This window comes from Zosterops lateralis (genome assembly GCF_965231275.1).
Source record: "Zosterops lateralis genome assembly, chromosome: 20".
Taxonomy (NCBI): Eukaryota; Metazoa; Chordata; class Aves; order Passeriformes; family Zosteropidae; genus Zosterops; species Zosterops lateralis.
In genome coordinates, this window is record NC_139780.1 from 944,820 (window position 1) to 967,596 (window position 22,777).

The window sequence follows — 22,777 nt, forward strand, 5'->3', positions numbered from 1 at the left end:
CAGTATTTAATCACTCTTTCAGTGAAAAATTTCCTCCTAATATCCAACCTGTATTTCCCTTGACGCAGCTCAAGGCTGTGTCCTCTGGTTCTGTCAGCTCCTGGTGGTGCAGGAGCACTGGTGGAACCAAAACCTCCCTGCCCCGGGCTGTGACAGCTGATCCAGCGTGGGAACACACGACATCCATCCTTACAGACACAAAAACCAGAAGAAAACGAGATCTCCTGGCACTGCTGATCCTGCTCTCCAAACCAGGGTAAGGAGAGGAGCCCATCAGCACCAGAGGAATCCCCACTTTTCCCAGCCTGTTAAAGTCAACCCATTTTTCTAAAGGAAACGTTAACCACAGTGGGATATCAAGATACAAGACTGCTTTTAATTACATATACAAAGGAGCCCGTAACACTCCAGCTCTCTGCAAGGGCAGCTTGCTGAGAAAAGCAACTCTGATCAAAGCAGGAAAATCTAAATCGGGTTGAGCTTAGTGAGAAACTGCATAAATTGTCCCCAGGTTTTTTTATGCACAAGACTCATGAACTTCCAGCCAGAATATGTTTTAGTTGTGGCGTTATCTTTCCTTCTGATTTAGTGCCTGCTGAACTCTGTGTTCTGCACTCATGAGGCCACACTGTGAGTCCTGTGTCCAGTTCTGGGTTCTTCACATCAAGAAGGACATTGAGGGGCTGGAGGGAAGGGAACAGAGCTGGGGAAGGGTCTGGAGCCCCAGGAGGGGCTGAGGGAGCTGGGGAAGGGTCTGGAGCCCCAGGAGGGGCTGAGGGAGCTGGGAAGGGGCTGAGCCTGGAGAAAAGGAGGCTCAGGGGGGACCTTGTGGCTCTGCACAAGTCCCTGACAGGACAGCTGGGGGAAATTTGGGATCTGGTCCCAGGGAACAGGGACAGGAGGAGAGGGAACGGCCTCAGGGGAGGCTCAGGGTGGACAGCAGGAGGAATTTCCTCATGGAAAGGGTGGCCAGGCCCTGGAAAAGACTGTCCAGGGAGGTTTGGAGTGCCCATCCCTGGAGGTGGTCAAGAAATGACTGGATGTGGCACTCAATGCTCTGCTTGGGTTGAAACAGTGGTGACGGGTCAAAGCTCTTCTACTGGAAAAGGTATCTCTGTCTCTCTGTCTGAGAGGTCTCCTCCAACCCGACAGTCTTGACAGTCACCAGAAAAAGCCTCAGGCCTGGCTGTGGCACAGAGTGACCCCCACATTGCACAGGTGAGTCCAACAAGGCATTTTTATTGTGCACCACAAACACTTGGAGGTTCCTGGCCAGCTGCACAAACCTTGGTTTAAAAACAACATCCCCAGGAGGTGAAGATGCCCCAAGGCCCTGCAGCTCCCTGCGCTGAGCTGGGTCCTGGACATGGATGTGCCAAACACCCTCTGGAGGAGGCACAGCCCAGCCAGAGACACCCAAAGCTCATTTATAAACATTCTCTCCCCAGATCTGCTCCCATCCCTGCCATTGTCTCCACTGGACAAGTTTCCTCTCCCAGCCTCTGTCTGCTCTGAATATATCTAAAGAATTCTTTGAAGTCAAAATATTCTTAGCAATTAGATCTTCTCTACTTCTTTTTTGCCTTTCTAATTATCCTTTTAACTGCCTTCTGCTTGTTTTAGTAGATCTTCCTATCCTCCTCCTTACCAGACTGTTTATACTTTTTAAAAGCCTGCTGCTCACTGCTCCTAATACTGTTTACACCTTCACTCAGCTCAGTTGCTGCTTTTTTTTTTCCTGATTTCAGAGTCAACCAGGGGAAATTTCCTCTCTCTGATCTCTGCAGCAGTTTGTAAATATCTCCCATTTTGTCTACAAGAGGTTTTCTACAATAGGTTTCCTTTTCCACAACAGGTTTCCTCTTGGGAGGGGGAACTGAGTCTCCTCTAGACCACGAGTGTTCCCATAAAAATCCATATTTTTCTATATTGCTCAAAGCACTCTTGTCTCTGCTGCTCAGCCTATTCCTTCTGCATTAGGAATATAAAGCAGATTATTTAATGACTGAGTCCCATGTGTTCCCTTAACTACCTTATTCATTATCATTTCCTGCCTCAGAAAGTAAACAAAATATCCTTTTGTGCTCAATGTTACAGGAGATTACCTATGAATTTCTTTAGTTGTGTCTCTCCTAGAGGGGGGAAAAGCCACCTGGAAGTACTTTGGCTTCGTGCAAGGGCTTGAACCAGGGTGTGGGTGATGGTCTGGAGGGTTGGGAAGTGGGAATAATTTAGGGTCCATTTGGTGGAAAGTGGAGAGTAAATTAAAGGGAAGCTGACTCAATATTTCCTCTGTTCCTTACAATCCTTCTCCAACCATCTGCTGTCAGACACTGGGAAACAGGACACCAAAACACAGAGAGAAAGTGAGATCTTTTGTGAAGCCACAGAATGGTCATTCTTTACCCCACAGCACAGCCCTGGCTCTGGATCCTGGAGCTCTTCTCCCCCAGCCACAGAGCCCCAGCACCCAGTGCTGCTCCCCTGGGCAGTTTGTTCTAACAGCCAATCTGCTCTGCTGCTCCAAATTCCCACCTCCTGCTTTTTTTTAATTTTTTTTTTTTTTTTTTTTTTTTTTTGCGTCTTCATTTTGTCATCTCAATGTTTGGATCCTGCTTCCAGGTATTGTTTCTTTGCTAAAAAGCAAGGCCTCTGCTACCTGCTTTTTTCATTTTCTGCTTTTTAAACCCACGGAGAACTGGCTCCATGAAGATAAAAATCAAACAAGTGAGGATTTCTTTTTTTGGCAGAGTTTCCCAAAATACGATGCACGTCCCCAAATGTTTAAGAACAAACACTAATGAGTATTTCCTTTGACTCCTCAAACTGCTTCACTCCACTCTCATGTTCTGTGTCTTCTCCAAATTTTCACCATCTCTTAAGGAAATGAGGGAACTGAAAATGGGGATAATGCATTAAAGTGCATTAAAGCAGAGGGAAGAGAAGAGCTGTTCTCACTCAGATCCCTCACTCTGCACATCCTGGCTGCTGTCCCCCATTCCCAGACTTGTCCCTGCTCATCCTGCAGCCTCTGCCCCTTTCCCAAAGCCTGGCTTGGCTTTTCTGCTCCTCTCTGCTCTCCCCACACCAAAAGGAGACACAGCCCCATCCCTCCAGGAGCACAGTCCCAAAATTTATATCAAAGTTCACCTGATGGAGACAACTCCAGAACTCAAATCCCTGTGGGCAGCTGCAGTCTCTGTAACCCTAACCCTAATCCAAACGCCTAACCCTAACCCCCTAAAACTAACCCTAACCTTAACTCTAACCCTTGACCCTAACCCTAACCCAAGCCTAACCCAACCTTAACCCAACCCTAAACCAACCCTAAACCCCTAACCCCCTCACAACCCTTAACCCTAACCCCCAACCCTAACCCAAGCCTAACCCCTAACCTAACCCTAACCCAAACCCAACCCCTAACCCCAACCCTAACCCCTAACCCCTTAAACCCAACTCCTTAACCCTAAACCCTAACCCCTTAACCCCCAACTCCAAAATTCATACATATATGCATATATAAACCCTAACCCTATCCCCAACCCCAACCCAACCCTAACCTAACCCCAACCCTTCCCTCCCCACCCCATTAATGCCCGTGGCCATACCAGACCCTTTTGGCCCTGCTGCCACGGGGCATTTTGGGGAAATGACACAAACCCCAGATGTTTTTCCAGCTCAGGACACTCTCCCTCCATCATCCCTCCTGCTGGAGGACAAATCCAGGCTGACATTCCCACAACTCCTGGCCAGGCTAAGGCAGCACAAACAGCAGCACCCACTAAATCCTCTAAAATATCCTCATTTTTATCCAGATTTTACAGGACAGATGGACAGACAGAAGGCCCAGGGGCAGAGCTGGCAGGAGAGCCACCCCTGGGAATGTCACCCCAAGGCCCAGCTGGAGTCCCCTGCCCTGCTCAGCCTCAGCCTGAGGCTGGTCCTGGCACCTCCTGGGCTGAGCCAGGATCATTCCTCCTCCTTACAAATAGGGAACAGCAATATTTATTAAACATGTCTAGTTTTTTTTTCTGCTTTATTATGCATTTTACCTCTCCTCAGCCTCGATAAGTCTACACAAACCATTATTAGAATTTCTTTTGTTCCTAATACAAACACTTTCTTACTGTTCCTTGCATTGACAGTCACAGATTTTTTTTTTCTTTCTTTCTGTGTTTTTAACTTCCTTTATCCATTTTCTGCACTTGATAACTTCTAAAGTCAAGGATAACTGTCATCTCTTCCTCTTAATATTCCTTTTTTTTCCCTTTTATTCTGTTTTAATTCTCACCAGCCCTGCTAAGAGGAGCTCAGCCTGCAAGGGAAGGAGGGGAGGGAGGAGAGGGGGGCTCAGGGTCCTGCCCTACACCAGTTTCACCCTACATTTTAAGCCCAGAATGTGGCTCTCAGTTCATGGCAGAGACCACACTTTGCTAAAAAAGCGCCTGCAAATGGCACAGAGGAACAGCAGAGGCTCCAAAAGTGAAACTCAGGATTTTTTTGTGAAATCCCACCTGTACCAGGCTGCAGGGGGGGAGCTGAGGAGGGTTTGAGCCAAAGGGAGCCCCTCTGGCAAAGCCAGACACCATCAAAACCAAAGTGAAAACAGACGCCAGCACATAAAACCCATTTAAACTAAAGCCTGAGAAAATCAAAGTTACAGGAACATCCAGTGTGAGTGAGGCATTTCCTATTGATGAGACCATAAATTCACTGAATCCTTGAAGAGCTTCAGAAAATTTCAGGTGGGAGACAAAAGGCTCAGGACAGTGCAATCCATACCCAAATCACACAGGGGATCCCAGACTGGTTTGGGCTGGAAGGGACCTTAAATCCCATCCAGGGCCACCCCGGCCATGGCAGGGACACCTTTCACTGTCCCAGGATGCCCCAAACCCCATCCAGCCTGGCCTGGGACGTTCCAGAGATCCTGGGGATCAGCTTCTCTGGGAATTCCATCCCAGCTCCTTCCAGAGAACAATTCCTGCCCAATATCCCATCCCATCCCTGCCCTCAGCCAGGAGTGAAGTGTCCCTGTGTCCTGTCCCTCCATCCCTTGTTAAAAGTCTCTCTCCATGGTTCTTGCAGGTCTCCATGGAAAGCCACAATTTGGTCAGCCCAAAGCCTTCCCTTTTCCAGGCTGGACAATCCCAATTTGGTCACCCCAAAGCCTTCTCTTTTTCAGCATTCACCCAGACAAGGCAGGAGGCACAGGGACACCTCTGAGCCATCAGAACTCACCCAGGTAAGGCAGGAGGGACAGGGACACCCCTGAGCCATCAGAATTCACCCAGACAAGGCAGGAGGGACAGGGAGGTCCTAAATCCTAAATGAGCCACCAGCATTCACCCAGACAAGGCAGGAGGGACAGGGAGGTCCTAAATGAGCCAAGCCAGGCAGGAGGAGGCACAGGGGACACCTCTGAGCCATCAGAATTCACCCAGGGCAGGCAGGAGGGACAGGGGACACCTCTAAGCCACCAGAATTCACTCAGGCCAGGCAGGAGGGACAGGATCTGAGTGACTCTGATGGAACCAGCCACTCATTACAGGTGTAGGGGACAGAAATGTGCACAAAGCTGCACCCACAGCCCCTGGTGATCCACCTGCAGAGAGACTGCAGAACACAACAAGGGCAAGGAGGGCGATCCAGGCAGGCAAAGGTGTCCAAACCAGCCCCAAAGAGCAGCACCTCAGGGAAAAGGGACATTCAGGATGGCTCAGCTTTGCTTCCCAAAGCGCCTTTTTATTTTAAAAATAAACCCCACCAGCAAGAGAAAGCAAATATTTTTCAGTCCCCCCCCGCCCCGTTTGCCTAAATAAATTGCAGATGCTGCAATTATCCAAATGATTGCCTTGGTGCTGGGTAATGCCAGGCTACTGAAAATCCACATCCCCAGGGGCTGCAGCACAAGATCCCAGAGGGTGGGCACAGCACTGAGGGGACAGAGAAACACCTGTACCAGAGGAAAATACAGTAAATTCTGTGTCCCACAGCTGGAGCCACACAGGAGCCAGGAATGGGACAGCTGGCAGGGCTGCAGGCTCACAGGGAAACCTCTAAAACAGCCTGCACCAGTGGTTTCTTCTTTTCATTTATGGGGTTGGTCACCTCACAACAGCTGGGGATGGAGAATTGGGAATAAAATTGGGAATAAAATTGGGAATAAAATTCCAAGGCTGATGGCATTGGAAAAGGGATCCCCTGGAATGGAGAGGGCACAGAAACACCCAGGGAGGGCAGGAGACACCAAGGAACTCAAGCTGGGAGAGCAGAGAGCTCCTGCAAAGGAAAAAAAACCAAAATTCCCTCTGCCTTGAGACAGAGAGAGATGGGGAAACACAGCAAAGTCAAAGTAAAAATAAAGGAGGACAGACTTGTTGAGCTTGTCCAAGGCGGGAAAATGGTTTTGATCCAACATCTCACCTTGGCCATAGAATTATCAACAGCTCTTGCACAGGAATTAGGAATGGAGGCAGAATGTTTGCAGAACCTTCAGCTCTTCTGGGTCACCCCTGACACCCCTAAATCATCTCCAGGAAGAAAGAAAACCCCCAAATTCTTTGAGTTTACAGCCTGAAGCTTGGGGGAAAAAAGGTAACAAAAATAATTGGACAAAAAGGTTGAAAATGTATGATGTCCAAAAAAAAAACCTCAAAAAAGCTTCTGCAATTTGCTTCTGAAAAATTTCCTACTGCTTTTTTTGGGTTTGTGGGATCATTAAAATAGCTGAGCTGGGAACGTCATGACTTGGTTGGTTTGGTTAATAAATGGGACCTTCTGGGCTGGAACACTGGGGATGTTTATGGGAAAAAAAACAAAAAAAAAGCATTTTCTTCTTTTTGTGAAGAAAATGGAGTCAAGTATTGATATGCAAAATAGAGCAAATGATTATTTATATAGGAAAACTATTCTAACGTGATTAAATTTTAAATATTTTTAAAAAACCCAACAAACCAAACCAAACACTTTGGCAGAAAAGGAATTAAAAATAGAATTCCTGGTGCCAGAATATTGCTAAATGAGAGGTTGTATTAATGGATAATAATACCTGCCCTAGAGACAGCTCAGGTAGAGCTTGGAAACACTGGCCAAACACTTGAAAATTACATAAATCAAGAGGAGACAGATAAATTTTTTTTTTTGCCTATTTTTGGGTGGGAGGAAGGAAGAGCCTTGAAAAATGTAAATATCCAAATGCAATTTTTTTCCTCCATAATGCTATTTTGCTCATTATGTTCTCCTAACAAAACAAACCCCTCCTGTCCTGCAGAGGCAAAGGGACAGGCTGGAGCCCAGGAATTAGGAAATGTTTCACTGACTTGTAGGGAAATTTAACCACAAGCCTAAATCCCCACAGGACACGTCCCTAAGTCAATTCCAAAGCAGAACAAAAAAATTAAAGATTGAAGATTAAAAATAAAAATTAAAAAAAGAATCCAAACCACATCTCCTATGAGGAAAAGTCAAGACAGAAATGGAAAATTCCTTGCTGGCAAGGATGCTAATTGCATACCTTGTGCTGGGAGCTGAATATCATAAATTTTTACATATATATTTAATTAGGTTAATTTGCAAACCGTAGACATATGTCTGCTTACAGCAGACAGGAACATTTCATTTGATACAGTTTAAAATCTCACCTAATGAGCCCCAATCCCGGGCAGTGTTTGTGCTGCAGGGGGAGGCCAAGGAGCTCCCTGGCAAAGGAGGGAAGGACAAACATCTCCCACTCACACAAATAAATAAACAAATAAACAAACAGGGGCTGATCTCCGCCTTATCAGGGAGCAAAAGTGAATGCAGCGCTCTCAGCAAATCTAGTTTCTGGCCACTAAATCAAATTAGATTATATAGGAAAAAAAAAAAAAACAAAAAATCAAAAAAATCAAACCAAAACCAAACAAAAACAAAACAAAACAAAACAAAACAAAACAAAAAAAAAACTCAAACCAAAAAAAAACCAAAAAATTTTAAAAACCCACAAAACACCCCAAAACAAACCAAACCAAAAAAAAAAAAAAAAAAAAAAAAAAAAAAACCCAAACAACAACAACAACAACAACAACAACCCAAAAAATTCAATACATGCAAGATTTCAAGAAAAGGGACCCTGATAGTGAAGTTTTTTCTCATTTATGAACGGCACCACTATTCCATCCATGTGGATCATGGACAATACCCACAGCTGGAAGAAATCCCGAAATCCACAGGGATCACCCAGCCCCTGTCCCTGCCCAGACCCCCCAAAATCCCCCCCTGGGCACCCCTGGCAGTGCTGTCCAAAGGCTCCTGGAGCTCTGCGCCCATTCCCTGGGGAAAAAACTTTTCCCTGCTCTCCAATAAATGTTCCAAAGGACTTTCCTACATCCCTCTGGCACATCTGGAGCCCTCCCAGGGGCAGAGTGAATCCAGCAGCTCCCAGACCACCTGAGGATCTCTGGGTGTCTCCACCTCTGCTGAACACTCTCTCTCTGGATATATTTATATTTTTTATTTTCCGGCCAGGCTGAGTCTCTGTGTCCCAACAAACCCCACGGTGCAGAAATGCCAATTTCAAACCGTTATCACCAACCAGCCAAATTTAAAGGCCTCTAAAATAAAGATACATAAGGAGGTAAAAACATCCCTCCCTTGGATTTAATATGCAGTAACCCCAGCAGTGTTAACCATAAACAGAGGTGCCCTGGAGCCAAGTCCACACACAGCCCAGGGAAACCTTCCTGCTGGTCATTTATTAATTCCTTCCCTGGTGAAGTCCAAGTCCAGCCCTGCCAGCCACCCCAAGGCCACCAAATGCCATGTCCCAGCTTGTCCCCTGGTGTCACTGCCATTGACCCTCAGCATCTTCAACAGCACCCCCTGAATGCAAAACTGATTCCCAAAGGGATTTTCAGATCCCCTCTGCCACCAGCCTGATCCAAACCCAGCCATTCCTCCCCGCAGAGGTTTCCAAAATTCATGCACAAATCCAAAAAGGTATTTTATTCCCAGCCAATAATTACCCTGCCTTCTTACAATTCTCTCTTTCCCACCCTGAAAATCACAAATATCTCACAAACACCACTGCAAACTCACAGGATTTGCAGCCCACAGAGTGAGGCACATCAGACCTCAGAGTGACAGATTTACACCCAGAAAAGCAGGAGCTATTCTTGGGTTTTGGGGCAGAGCCCTGCTGGGGCTGGGGCTTGCTGTTCTCTGGGATGTTCCCTCCAAAGTTCATCCACCACCCTGCAAGACTTGACAGAAAAAACTGTGTAAATCTGCTGGAAACGGGTTTCGTTCATTCATTCATCCTCTCCTCGTGTAGCCAAGTAAATAGAATAGTAGTAAAAATAAAAATTAAAAAAAAAAAATAGTAGTAAAAATTAAAATAAAAAAGATCTCACCAAAACACAGACAACTCCATTTCAAGTGTGCACCCCAAAGGTTCTGCAGCACCCCAAGCCCTGCCCTGACCCCAGAATCTCACTCCAGCTTCTCCTCCAGGTTCCCATCCCAGCTCTCCCACACCAGCAGAGCTGCAGTTTTCAAAACTGAGGTTTAATACTTCTAAAAATAGGTCTAAAGCAATTAAATACTTGCACTAAAAATTGTTCCCAACATGCTGGAAGCAGTAAATGACAGCCCTTCAAGGCAAGCACACCCAACTCCTGAAAACTGACTTCTGCTGCTATTTTGGGGCAGGAAAGGATACCTACACCCACGCAGAGAAAAAAAAAAAAAAAAAATTAACTTCCACAAAATCACTGGTGCCTGCATGTGTCTAGGAAAATGAAATCACAATAAATTTTAAATCTTGAAGAGCCTGGAGAGCCAGTGGTGCCATGGGGACACCAGCAGTGGGGTGTGAGCACAGCTGGCTCAGCTCAGGGTCTGACAAACCTGGCTGCTCTCACCTTCTGAGATATCAAACCTTGTGTGGTAACATCTCTGATTTCTAAAGCAGGGCAGAAAACACCACAGAGCTGCTGTGCTCCTGTCCCAGGCACAGTGAGGACCCAACAGCCTTCACACATCCCAGCAGAGAACCTCCTGCACCCAGCAGTTCCCAGGCACATCCATATGCACAAACACACAAGTATTGAGCCCTCAAATATACCTGTGGCAGCTCCTCTTTGCTCCAGCAGCTCCTCTCTGCTCCTCACTCTGACATTCATGTCTCCCTTTGTCAGCCCCTTATCAGTGCAGGCAAATTCTCCAGTCTCTTCTCCACTTCCAGCCTTATTTTTCCATGTTACACCAGGCAAATATAGATGTGGAACAAGCAGGAGTGCTGGGAATCACCAGCAAGGAAAGCCTTACCTACATAATTAAATCTTTGCAGGTTCAGTACAGCAGTGACACCTTTCTGAGCACACACTGGAGCGCCTTGGAAATACAGGTGAGGGGAATAAAGGGAGGGACTCCCAAGGAAAGCTCTTCTGGCAGAGGAATTGCTGCATTGACACCACCAAAAAAACAAAAGGCTTGGCCAGGCTCACCCTTCCCACAGGGACAGCCCCATGCCAGGGTGACCTAGAGCCCTGCAGTTTCACCCCAAAACAGCCACAGGGCCTCCAGCTTCTCCAGAGGCAGCACAGCTCCAGCAAACACAAATCCCATCACTTGGCAGGAGCCTGAAACTCTGCCCTGAGCTGGGGCAAGAGTCACCCGGGTACACCCTCACCCAGGGGGGCACAGGCTGGGGGGTTCTCCCATCAAGGGGAGGCAGAACATGCCCTGTGCCCCCCCGATTGCCATCCCAGCTGGAGCAGGAGCTGTGCTGGCACAAACCCCTGCAGCCTGGTCAGTGAACCAGAGCTAACTGCCACTCAACTGCCAAAAAACTGGAGAACAAGAACTCCTTCCAGAGGTACAGAGGAGGATTAATTAAGGGAATGGGCTCTAATCTACCTGTGCTCGTGCTGCATCCTTCCCCAAATGCACCACTCAGAATATGAAGATTCTTTGCACTTTCAATGAGCACAGGGGAGAATTGTCTTTATTTAATCTCTTTTTTCCTGCCACTGCTTGCATTGGGAGAATCCAACAGGTGAAAGCCAAGTAACTCAGAGAGAGCCAACATGCAGCTTGCCCTGTGCACTTACACTCTGCAGCGTTGGGAGCACAAACCCCAGATTCCAGGAGTGACCTGTGTCCATCATTTGGGCTCTGACACTCCTGTCCCAGCACCAGCAAAGCCATTCCAGGGTGGGAAGAGCCTCAGTGCTGAGCCCAGCCCAAAGGGTGACCAGCAGTGACACTCTGGGCATCAGTGTCACCCCACACAGCCCCAGGGCCCCACTGAGAGCCCCCAGCAGGGGACAGGGAAGGGCCAGGGATGAGCCAATGGACTGGCCAGGGGCTGAATTGGTGCAGTTATGGACAGGAAAAGAACTGCACTCACCTGTCAGGTAGAAGCAGGGAAAAGGAAAAGGAAAAGAAGGGGAGTTTATTATGATTTAGGGTTTATATAGGATTTGGGATTTGGTTGAGAATTGGTCATTGAGAGGAACACCTCTCTGACCCCACTGTTCAATCCAAAAGTCCATCACAGAGAGGAATGAAAAACAATATAGACTGTTTTGAGAGGCTTTGAAGGAGAGTATGTAAAATATCATCAGAAAGCTCAGTATTATAGCAATACTGAATATCAAACCTCACCAAGGAACGGCTCTGAGTGGAGCTGCAAACACCAAGGAGCAGGAGCAGGGCAGCTTTGGTGCCTCCAGCACACCTTGGGAGGGCCCTGCTCTGCAGGAAGGGCCCCTGCCCAGCCCTTCCCCTCCCCAGAGGAGACAGGAGGGTCCAGCAATGCCTCCCCCAGCCCACGGGACACCTGAACCTGCAGCAGCCACAGGCACATCCCAGGCAGGGACAGCAGCACCAGCCCTGCCCCACCCAGAGCCCCCCCCAGGGCTTCAGACACAGCTGTGCCTGAAGCCTCCATCAATTCAACCTTCTGCTTGTTATTTTTGATCATTAGATTTTTGCATTCTCCTGGTTATGTTCCCAATATTCCTAATATTATCTGTTATATATTATGTCTTACACAGATTCAGGTTTTCCCACTGTCACCAGAGCTGACCAAGGCCACCAGGAGCTGCTCCTACATCTTCCCCACACACCCCAACCCTTCCCCAGTCCCTTTTCCCACTCCTGGTGCCAGGGTTTAAAAATTCAGCTCTCCCAGGAGGAGGCAGAGCCACTGTGACAAGCTGCACCAGAGCCCTGTGCCCCTGATGAAAGGCACATTGCAAATGGTTATTTTTCATATACTATCCATGGTAAACAGCAGCATTCATTTCTATTCCCTTGCTCCAGACAAATCAATGATTGTTAATGCAAAGTCAACACGTCCAGATGTAGTTTGCATACTAGTTAACCACTAAATTGGCATCACATAGTACAAAATAATCAAGAGACATTCAAGGAACCAAACAAAAGCAAAAAAGGAGGCAGATGACTAGCAATTAATCCATAAAAAGACCTTTAAAAATTAGAAACTTCTTCCCCAGAAAACACGGTGTGGCCAAATGGAATCCATAAATGTGAATTTCCAAATATGCATCAATGCTGCATGCACAGAAATTGCAAGAAATAAATATCTCCTGGGGCCATTTTCCCCACATCCTTTACCAAAAACACCCACAACCTCCAGCAGCACCGGCAGCCCCTGCACAGGCACCTTTTCCCCTCACCCCACTTGGTACATAATGCACAAATAATGTCCATTATATACCTGACCTGGCAAACTTCTGACAAAAATTCACATTTTGGGGTGTCTCCCCACAACTACAGAACCGCCCTCATCTGTTTTACAGCTCCCAGCATACAAATAATCACCCACAGGGATCCAAGCATGAACTAGAGAAGGCACAGAGCCCAGTGCAGCACCCACAGGGTTTGGGGGATGCACCAAAGCTTTGGGATGAGCCAAATTCCCTGGAAATCCTCACCCCACAGCAGCACGGGGCGCGCTGGCACCATCCCCTGGGACATTAATGAAATCTGAGTTGTGGTTGAGATGCTCAAGCTGAGGATGCTCATGAAGAGGCCACCAGTGGCTCCATTGGCAGTGCCAGGTGGGGACATTGTCACCCACCCGGAGCCAGCCTGGCCATGGGGATTATGCCATGGGGAAAAAATTGTCACCCACCCGGAGCCAGCCTGGCCATGGGGATTGTGCCATGGGGAAAAAATTGTCACCCACCCGGAGCCAGCCTGGCCATGGGGATTGTGCCATGGGGAAAAAATTGTCACCCACCCGGAGCCAGCCTGGCCATGGGGACTGTGCCATGGGGAGTTTTCCCATAGGGGCTGTGCTATGGGGGTTTTCCCAGGGGGGCTGTGCCATAGGGGTTTTTCCATAGGGACGGTGCCATGGGGAGTTTTGCCATAGGGGCTGTGCTATGGGGGAAAATTGTCACCCACCTGGAGCCAGCCTGGCCCCCTGGGGCTGTGCCATGGGGAGTTTTCCCATGGGGACCTGGGCCATAGGGGACTGTGCCATGGGGACTGTGCCATGGGGGATGTGCTATAGGGGCTGTGCCATGGGGACAGGGCCATGGGGACTGTGCTATAGGGACTGTGCCATAGAGGCTGTGCCATAGGGGATGTGCCATAGGGGATGTGCCATAGGGACTGTGCCATGGGGGGTTTTCCCATGTGGACTGTGCCATAGGGGCTGTGCCACAGGAGCTGTGCTATAGGGGCTGTGCCACAGGGGCTGTGCCATGGGGGATGTGCCATAGGGAGTTTCCCCATAGGGACTGTGCCATGGGGACTGTGCTATAGGGGCTGTGCCATGGGGACAGGGCCATGGGGACAGGGCCATGGGGACAGGGCCATGGGGATAAGGCCATGGGGGATGGTGCTATAGGGGATGTACCACAGGGGATGTGCCATGGGGGCTGTGCCATTGGGACTGTGCCATGGGGGAGTTTTCCCATAGGGACTGTGCTACAGGGGCTGTGCCATGGGGACTGTGCCATAGGGGCTGTGCCATGGGGGATGTGCTATAGGGGTTGTGCTACAGGGCACTGTGCCATGGGGACTGTGCTATAGGGACTGTGCCATAGGAGCTGTGCTATAGAGGATGTGCCATGGGGACTGTGCCATGGGGATAAGGCCATGGGGACTGTGCCATGGGGGGATGTGCCATAGAGGCTGTGCCATGGGGACTGTGCCATGGGGACTGTGCCATGGGGACTGTGCCATAGGGGATGTGCTATGGGGGGCTGTGCCATGGGGAGTTTCCCCATAGGGACTGTGCCATGGGGACAGGGCCATAGGGACTGTGCCATGGTCACCACAGCACCATGGACCTCATACCAAGTCCTGCCATTCCACGGTGGGAAGGTCGAAATCTTAGAACAGTCACAACATGCAAAGAATTATTGATCCACAGAACATCCTGAGCTGGAAGGGATTCACAGAACTCACCAGCCCAGCCCCTGTCCCTGCCCAGACCCCCCAACAATCCCCCCCTGGGCACCCCTGGCAGTGCTGTCCAAAGGCTCCTGGAGCTCTGTGCCCATTCCCTGGGGAGCCTGGGCAGTGCCAGCCCCTCTGGGGGAAGAGCCTTTCCTTTATTTCCACCCTGAGCCCACCCTGCCAAAGTGGGCACAAATCCTGTCTCTGCATCACCATCACCCTCAGAGCAGCTTTCAACCCTCTCCCTCATCTCAAAAAAAAACCCTAAAATTAAATTAATCTAATTTTTAACACACTAATTCCACTCTAATTTCACTCCTGCACTTGTATAATTGCAAATTTGACTGTGCATCAGTGGGGCAATGTGACTGCACCCATGAACTGAACTATTCCCAGCGTTGCGTTATGCCAGTGATAGATATTTAAATTCTCCTGGAATCATGCAATAACCTCCCAAGGTTTTATATGACATTTGTATAAATATTATCTACCACTTTAATAATATTATGTCTGTTTTCATTCTGAGATGAAAATATGTCACCCAAAATGAGGTCCTGGAACTGAAAATGAGGTCCTGGAAATTTTTCCTTTTTTTTTTTTTTTTTTTTTAAAATACATTTCAGTTATGTCACAAGAAATCTGTTGGTATCACTCAGCTGAGCTCCTTCCCCTCCCCTTCCCCTTCCAGGCTGCCAACAGCAGTTTTGAAAAGGATAAAATATTGATCAACTTTCCAGAAGAAAGAAAAAAAAAAAAGGAAAAAAAAAATCCCCCTGAAGGCACGACTGCAATGAAAAATTGTAAATTTTTTTTCCAGGTTTGTGCTGGAAGGACAAGGCAGAAAAGTGAGATTCAGCCCCAAATGTTGCCACCGTGACCCCAGAATTGAGTTTGGTCTTTAATTCTGATTAAAATTCAGCTCCCATCAATGTGTTCCCCCTCAAAATCCAAGGGGTTGCTCCCCTGGGCAAAGGAAAAGCAGCATCAAAAGGTTTGATTCATATGAGAAAAAAATAATTAAAAAAAAAAAATAATTTACAGCTAAACAGCTTTTAAAATAAAATAAACCATAAAATAAAAATTTAAACAGCTTATTAAATATATATATTTATAAATATACATATAAATTATATATAAAATAAAAATTTAAATAGTTTATTGGGGTATAACAATATCACAATAAAAGTTTTGGGGTGCAGCTCAAAGGAGGGAATTCTCAGAGAATAAAAACATGGAAAAGCCACCACGCTCCAGTTTCCTGGATAAAACATGGAATAAAATCTTCCCTGGGATTTTAAAATCCAATTTGGAGCATTTTGTGTGTCATTTTTACCCCGCACTGCCAGGCTGGACCAGCCTCCCCCTCCATTCTTTGCTCAAAAAATGAGATTCAGGAAGAGGGTGGGTCCTTTTCGGGGGGGCTGGGGGTAAATAAATGCAAAAATAAAAATATGGACTTGACATTTTGGAGTATTTTTTCCTCCACCCAAGAGTTATCCTGCTTTGGAAATTTTTTTTTCCATTTCCCTCCCCCTTTGGAAAAGTCAAAATGTGAAATAAATAAAAGGGAGAAAAGTGAAAACAGCCCCCCAAACCCTGAATTCAGCAGCCACTCCTTTCTGATTTCCAGCAAATATCAAATTACAGGAAAAGGAAAATCAAAACAAAGCAAAAAAAAAAAAATTAAAAAAAATTTTTTTAAAAAAATTTTTTTTTCAAGGATTTAAAATTCAAAATTAAAAAAATTCATTCTGCCTCGAAATTTAATTTCATTTTCTGCATCCGCCCGGATTTTCAGCATTTCCTGGTTGGGTGCCTTGCAGCAGCTCCAAAAAAAAAAAAAAAAAAAAAAACTGACTTTGGAGTTGAAAAAAAATTTAAAAATGCCTTTAAAAAAAAAAAAAAAAAAAAGAAAAAAAATAAATAAATAAAAAATAGCAAAAATCCCAAGTGCTGCAGCTGTGGAGCCATCAGCCATCTTGCTATTTTGTCCCCATTTTAGAGAGGATACTGTGTCAAGGTTGGTTAAAAACTCAAATGTTTGACCTAATCTTTCCTTTCCTCTCTCCCTCCCCCACTTTTGGGTGGAAAAAAAGCTCTGTTAAATTGCTTTTTTTTTTTTTTTTTTTTTTTCTTTTTTTTTTGGCTTGAAACAATGCGTGTTTTCAGCGCTCTTTTGTTATTTATTTTTAAAAAGATCAATACCAAGACCCCCAGTATTCAAGGGCAACTCTACAATAATAAACCAGTGTTTGCACAGTCCAGAACTCACAGAGACTCTGTAACAGCAAAAAAAAAAAAAAAAAAAATAAAATAAAATAAAAATAATAAGGACAGAAAAGCATTTTAAAACAAACAAACTAAAAAAAAAAATAAAATTTTTAAAATATTTTCAATTCAAACTCCAGCAAAGCTTTAAACAGTCAAGGAGAAAAAGGATTTTGAAATTGTAAAAAAAAAAATAAAAATAAAAATCATGGCTGAGCCTTTTAAAGGCACTTTAGTTTTTTTTTTAAAAATGAAAATTATTAAATCTGCAATTTTTTTTTTCACAATATTGTTAATTATGCATATTCATAATATCATGGCGGAGCTTAGAATAAACCTGTGTAAATATTAGATTTCTGTGAGCCACAGAACCTGGAGTTATTACAGTGTGTTAAAAAAAAAAGGAAAAAAAACCACTAAAAAAACCCCACAATATGGAAATTTTCTTCTTTACAAAAGAACTAAGAAATTAAATGCTGAAAAAACTGTTTTAATTATGCCAGAAAAAAAAATAAAAATTCTAAAATAAAAACTGACATTCCACTCTTTAAATTTTTTTTTTGCTCCTCCTCAGCGTTTTCTTGGACTCTGTTTAAAACCTCATTGTTTAACAGCAGTTTTTGAAATCCTAAAAAAAAAAAAAAAAAAATTTTTTTTTTTTGGGTGTGTCCAACAGCAAAAAAAAATTTTTTTTGCTTCTTCATTTTCCTGCAAAAGTCCTTGTTTAAAATAAAAAAATTAAAAAAAAAAATAAAAAGGGGGGAAAATAAAATGAAATAAAATAAAGGGTTGAGTTTTGGCACAGAGCTCGACGCACAAGTTCAAAATTACAATGAAGCTTCAATTCTTTAATTGCTCCGGAACAGCAAATTCTGCACTTTTTTCCCCAAGTGATCCCTCCCTGCAGCTCACCCGGGGACACAACCAAAAACTTGCCTCACTCCTCCTCTCCCTCCTCTCTGCTGCTGCCAGGATCCGCTTTCCTCCAGAAAATGGGCGAGAGAGAGGGAGAAAAAAACCTGAATTCATTCAAATTCCTGTTTAATTTTCATTTCCATGAGCTGAGCTTTGCTTCTCTAAAAGGGACACAGAGGGAATTTAAGGGGCGCTGCAAGAGGTGACAAAAAACCCCCAAACTGGATCCCCCAACTTTATTTTTTTTTAATATAGATTAGAAAAAGCAGAACGTTTTCCTTTTTTTTTTATTTTTTTTTTCAATTTTAATTTTTTTTTTTAATTTGGGAAATAGCCTCCTCTAGGTGGCGCCGTTTTAATGGAAAAAAAAAAAAAGAAAAAAAAAAAGAAGGAAAAAAAAAAGAAGAAAAAAAAGGAAAAAAAAAAAGAAGGGAAAAAAAAGGAAGGGAAAAAAAAAGAAGGGGAAAAAAAAAGAAGGGGAAAAAAAAAGAAGGGAAAAATAAAAAGAGGGAAAAAAAAAGGGAAAAAATAAAAAAGGGGAAAAAAATAAAAAAAAAGGGAAAAAATAAAAAAAAAGAAGGGAAAAAATATAAAAAAAATAAGGACGTTCCGGAGGAGAAATTAAGAGAAGGAAGGAGAGGAAAATAAGGGGGGAAAGAGGAGAAAGAAAAATAATAAAAATAGGAAGAAGGAAAAAAAATAAAAATAAAAAAAGGAGAAGGCCCGGGCGGGTCGCGGCGAGCGGGGCCGGGCCCAGGGGCGGCGGGTCCCGCCATGGCCGTTCCCGGCCCCGCTTTGTTTTCCTCCCGTCCCCGTCCCCGAGCCCGGCCCGGCCCGCACAGCCCCGCTGTCCCCCCAGAGCGCTGCGCCAAAGCGCCGCCACGGGCCGGCTGCGGCTGCCGCCCTCCCTCCTTCTTCCCTTCCCTTCTTCCCTTCCTTCCTTCCCTTCCGTTCCGTTCCCTTCCTCCCCGCTCCCTCCGCCTCCCCCCGGGGAGAGGACACGCCGCCTTTACCTGCGTTCCCGCCGCCGGGGGAGCGGGCCCGTCCGGCCGGTTCATGGGGCTGAGGCGGGAGCGGGCGAGCCCCTCACGGCCCCTCACGGCCCCTCACGGCCTGCGATCCGCCCGCCGCGCACAAAGCCGCCTTCGCCGCCGCCTTCCCTCCGCTCTCCTCTCTCCTTTCCGCCCTCCCAGGAGCGGCGAGTGGGGGCGATGCCCCCGCGGCGCGGGTGGGCGGCTCGGCGGGGCTGCTGCAGCCCCCCTTTCCCCGCGGGGCATGGGCCGGGGCGGCGGCCGCGGGCACGGACGGGGCGCTGCCGGTTAGCGGCGCGGCGGGCAGGGCTGGGCGGGCGCCTCCCGCTGCTGCTGATGGTGCTGGTGGTGCTGGGGATGCTTGTGGTGGTTGTGGTTGTGGTGGTGCCGCCGAGCCCCAGCCGCCGCCATCACCAGCCCCAGCCGCTCTGGGGGCAGCTCCAGAGCGCTCCTCCAGCTCCAGCTCCAGCTCCAGCAGCGGAGAGAGAGAAAAGGGGCTGAGTCTTGTTGGTCCAGGCGCGGGAGTCCCGCTGTCTGTTTGTCTGTGTGTTTGTCTGTCTGTCCGGCTCTGCTCTGCCCTCCGCCCCTGTGGTGGGTACCGAGTATCCTAACCCGGCTCGGCTCGGCTCTGCCCGGCTCGGCTTGGCTTGGCTCGACTCGGTTTGGCTCTGCCTGGCTCAGCTCAGCTTGGCTTGGCTTGGCTTGGCTTGGCTCGGTTCAGCTCGGCTCGGCTCGGCTCGGCTCGGTTCTGCCCAGCTCAGCTCAGCTCGGCTCTGCCTGGCTCGGCTCGGCTCGGCTTGGCTTGGCTTGCCTTGGCTTGCCTTGGCTTGGCTCGGTCCGGCTCAGCTCGGCTCAGCTCTGCTCAGCTCGGCTCGGCTTGGCTCTGCCCGGCTTGGCCCAGCTCGGCTCTGCACAGCCCAGCTTGGCTCGGCTTGGCACGGCTCGGCTTGGCTTGGCTTGGCTTGGCTTGGTTTGGCTTGGCTTGGCTTGGCTCAGCTCAGCTCTGCCCGGCTCAACCCGGCCCGGCTCTGCCCAGCTCGGCTCAGCTCAGCTTGGCTTGGCTTGGCTTGACTCGGTCCGGCTCTGCCTGGCCCGGCTCGGCTCGGCTCAGCCTGGCCCGGCTCTGCCCAGCTTGGCTTGGCTTGGCTTGGCTTGGCTTGACTCGACTCAGCTCAGCTTGGCTTGACTCGGCCCGACTCAGCTCGGCTCCCGCAGATCCCGGGGACAGTCTCCAAAGGCAGCGCGGTGACCCCCAGACAGGGCAGGGAAGGAGGAAGAGACCGGTGGAGCTGCAGGGAGAGCCCAGGTCCTACACGGCTTCCCCAGGTCTCCCACACCTCCCACACCTCACTGAGCACCAGGGGAAGGTCCAGGGATGAAGCACGACCCGAGGGGACACGGGGGGACAGATGGGCCCACCAGAAGGGACACAGGGCACGGCTGGAGCTGGGCCAGGGCAGGCTCAGGCTGCAGAGCAGGGAAAGGCTCTTCCCCCAGAGGTGCTGGCACTGCCCAGGCTCCCCAGGGAATGGGCACAGAGCTCCAGGAGCCTTTGGACAGCACTGCCAGGGGTGCCCAGGGGGGATTGTTGGGGGGTCTGGGCAGGGACAGGAGTTGGAGTTGGACTGGATGATCCTTGTTGGTTTTTTCCATCTCAGGATGGTCTGTGATTCCCGAAGGGCTTGGGCAGCATCGCCCCTGCCTCCTCTCCCCCAGCTCTTTATTTCCCCCCAACAGCACACCCAGGGTTGGAATCACCCCGTGCCCTTTTATAAAGCTCCCAGCTCTTGGTCCCACCATGGTTTAGAGATGTTTTGCTCACACAAAATTCATCCTGACACCCCATCCCTCCACAAAGCCCTTCTTCTCACCATGTTCTCACAATCCTCATTGCTGCTCTGCAAACTTCGTTCATTTCTTCAACAAGCTTCGTTCATTTCTTCAACAAACTTCATTAATTTCCTCAACAAACTTTGTTAATTTCTTCAACAAACTTTGTTAATTTCCTCAACAAACTTTGTTAATTTCTCCAACAAACTTTGTTAATTTCTCCAACAAACTTTGGTAATTTTCTCCAAAAAGAAGGGAAAAAAAATAAAATATCAGTGCTTTATTTCTCCTGGAAAGCACCCAGCATTAACTATAAACATAATTACATCTCATGCATACCTGGTGTTTTCTCCAAAAAATAGTTATTAATAGTATTAATAAAATAATCTGAACTTGTGAATTTTCCTGCCCCGGCCCACGAAACCCTCTTTCCCAAGAGCTCTGCAAAACCGAGGATTTGTGGAGAGCCAAATGCTGATTTTGCTCTTGTTTGCCCAGCCTGAGGATCGCTTCAAAGATATTGCAAAACGTAGATTTATTTTGCTTAATATCTTTTATGCAGATTTTCGTTCCAAGTCGCTGTACGGTCAGATAATGTAATTACAGAGCTAAATAAAAACAAAGGGGCAGGGGAATTGGTGGGGACGTTGGGCAAGGGAAGATGTTTTCCAAATGGGCTTGGAAGGGATGTAGGAAGTGAAGAAGCAGAAACCACTCACGAGGTTTTCAGCCCCAGTGTTGGCATGAAGCACAACCAGATTGAATCCCCCATGGAGCAGAATGGAGCAAAATTCAGTGTTTAACAGAGTCTGAGGAGGGTTTGGGGGAAAAGGCCGCTTTGATATGGAGTTTGCAGGATGAGGAGGAGCACGGAAATCCTCTCAACATCTCTTTGACTTTGGAAACCTGCTCAGTGACCTCCAAAAGGCAAAAAAGGTGCCCACCCCGCTGTGTCTGATGTCTGAGGGCACATTTCAAGCCATCCCTGGGGGCTCTGAAGCATCTTCAGCACTGCAGAGCCCCTGACAGCTCATGGTGACTTGGCCAACCATTTGTCACCTTCTCACTTCCAGCCTGACCCTGTTTTGCCTCCTTTTGATCCATTTGTAACATGGAAAAACCTGCCTGCCACGTCCACGAACCATGGAGATAATTATACCTTTGTTTGAGGACTCTTTTCCCTCTGGAAGGAGAATGTTTGAGCTCTCTGAGCTTCCTCAGCCCAAACCTCCCGTGTCTTCTCGTCATGGAGACAGAATAAATGCAGAAAAGGATTAGAAACTGTGAAATTCACGGAGAGCCCAGGAAGATCTTCTCTGTCATGGGTGTTTTTGCAATGGGTTTGCACAGTCTCCTTTGATTGCCCAGTGAACACAGACGTGGCTCTGGGTGGGGGATTGGGGGTCCACAGGGGGCAGTTCCCAGTTCTGGGTCAGATCTCAGAGTTCAAAGCCTCCCTCCTGAGGGATTTGGCTGCTGGTTGGTCTTGGCTTTGTGAATCCAGCCCTTAAAACCCACCTTAAAAAATCCTGCTGCCAATTACACACAACAAACACCATCATTGGTGGCTCCTCCTGCCTTCTCCTCCCTTGGACTCGGGTATAATGCAGGAATTCTACAAGACAAGACCTAATCCTTGATTAGGAAATTTCTATGGATTAGCTCCAAGACATTCCAAGCATGTTTTGTTCCTGGCAGAGTGAGATACCCATCAGGTCACCCAGGCTGAAGTCCCTTCTGATGAGGTGACATATTTTGGGATAAATGTTTTAGCCATGCCAGTCTTGCCACTCCAATGGGCTCTTGTGTCCTGAATACCAAATTTTGGCTTTTTCTCTCAAAACTTCCTTGTGATCAGTGACCAAAGCCTGAAAATCCACATCAGGAGCTAATCAGACCTTCCCTGGGTAACAACTACTGCCAGGCCCATTGCAGCCAGGAGCTCTCCACACCACATTTCAGAACATGCTTTCCAATAAAGCTCAATCACTTTTCTCTTCTTATCCCAGTTTCTGGTGTCTTCAGGCAGAGAGGACAGCGGTGCTCACACCTCTGTGGGATTCCCAGCATGAAAAGATTGAATTCCTCCTGGGACATCAACATCTGTACAGCACTGGGCTTTGCCAGAGGTACCTCAGTGACTTCTCCCTCCTTTTCTATCCTTAAGATGAAGCAGCAGCAATGCTTTTACCTTCCCAGGGAAGCTCTGTATTCCTCTCAGACTGGGAATGCCATCCTGGCAGGAACCAGGAGCAGATTCCTCCCATGAGCTGGTAATGGTGTCCTGGCTGCAGGAATCCCAAGTGATAATA

General features: G+C 47.6%; 1 protein-coding gene across 14 annotated transcripts in view; it reads right to left on the bottom strand.

The window, feature by feature from the left end:
• Positions 1 to 19,078, bottom strand: part of ZNF618 (zinc finger protein 618) — a 124,868-nt gene extending 105,790 nt beyond the window's left edge. For all 14 annotated transcript variants that reach the window (XM_083876138.1, XM_083876137.1, XM_083876139.1 and 11 more), the window contains exon 1: positions 18,618 to 19,078. In XM_083876138.1, coding sequence (XP_083732264.1) covers positions 18,618 to 18,662 — 45 coding nt within the window. In that variant the 5' untranslated portion in view covers positions 18,663 to 19,078. The remainder of the gene's footprint in view (positions 1 to 18,617) is intronic.
• Between the last annotated feature and the right edge of the window lie 3,699 nt (positions 19,079 to 22,777).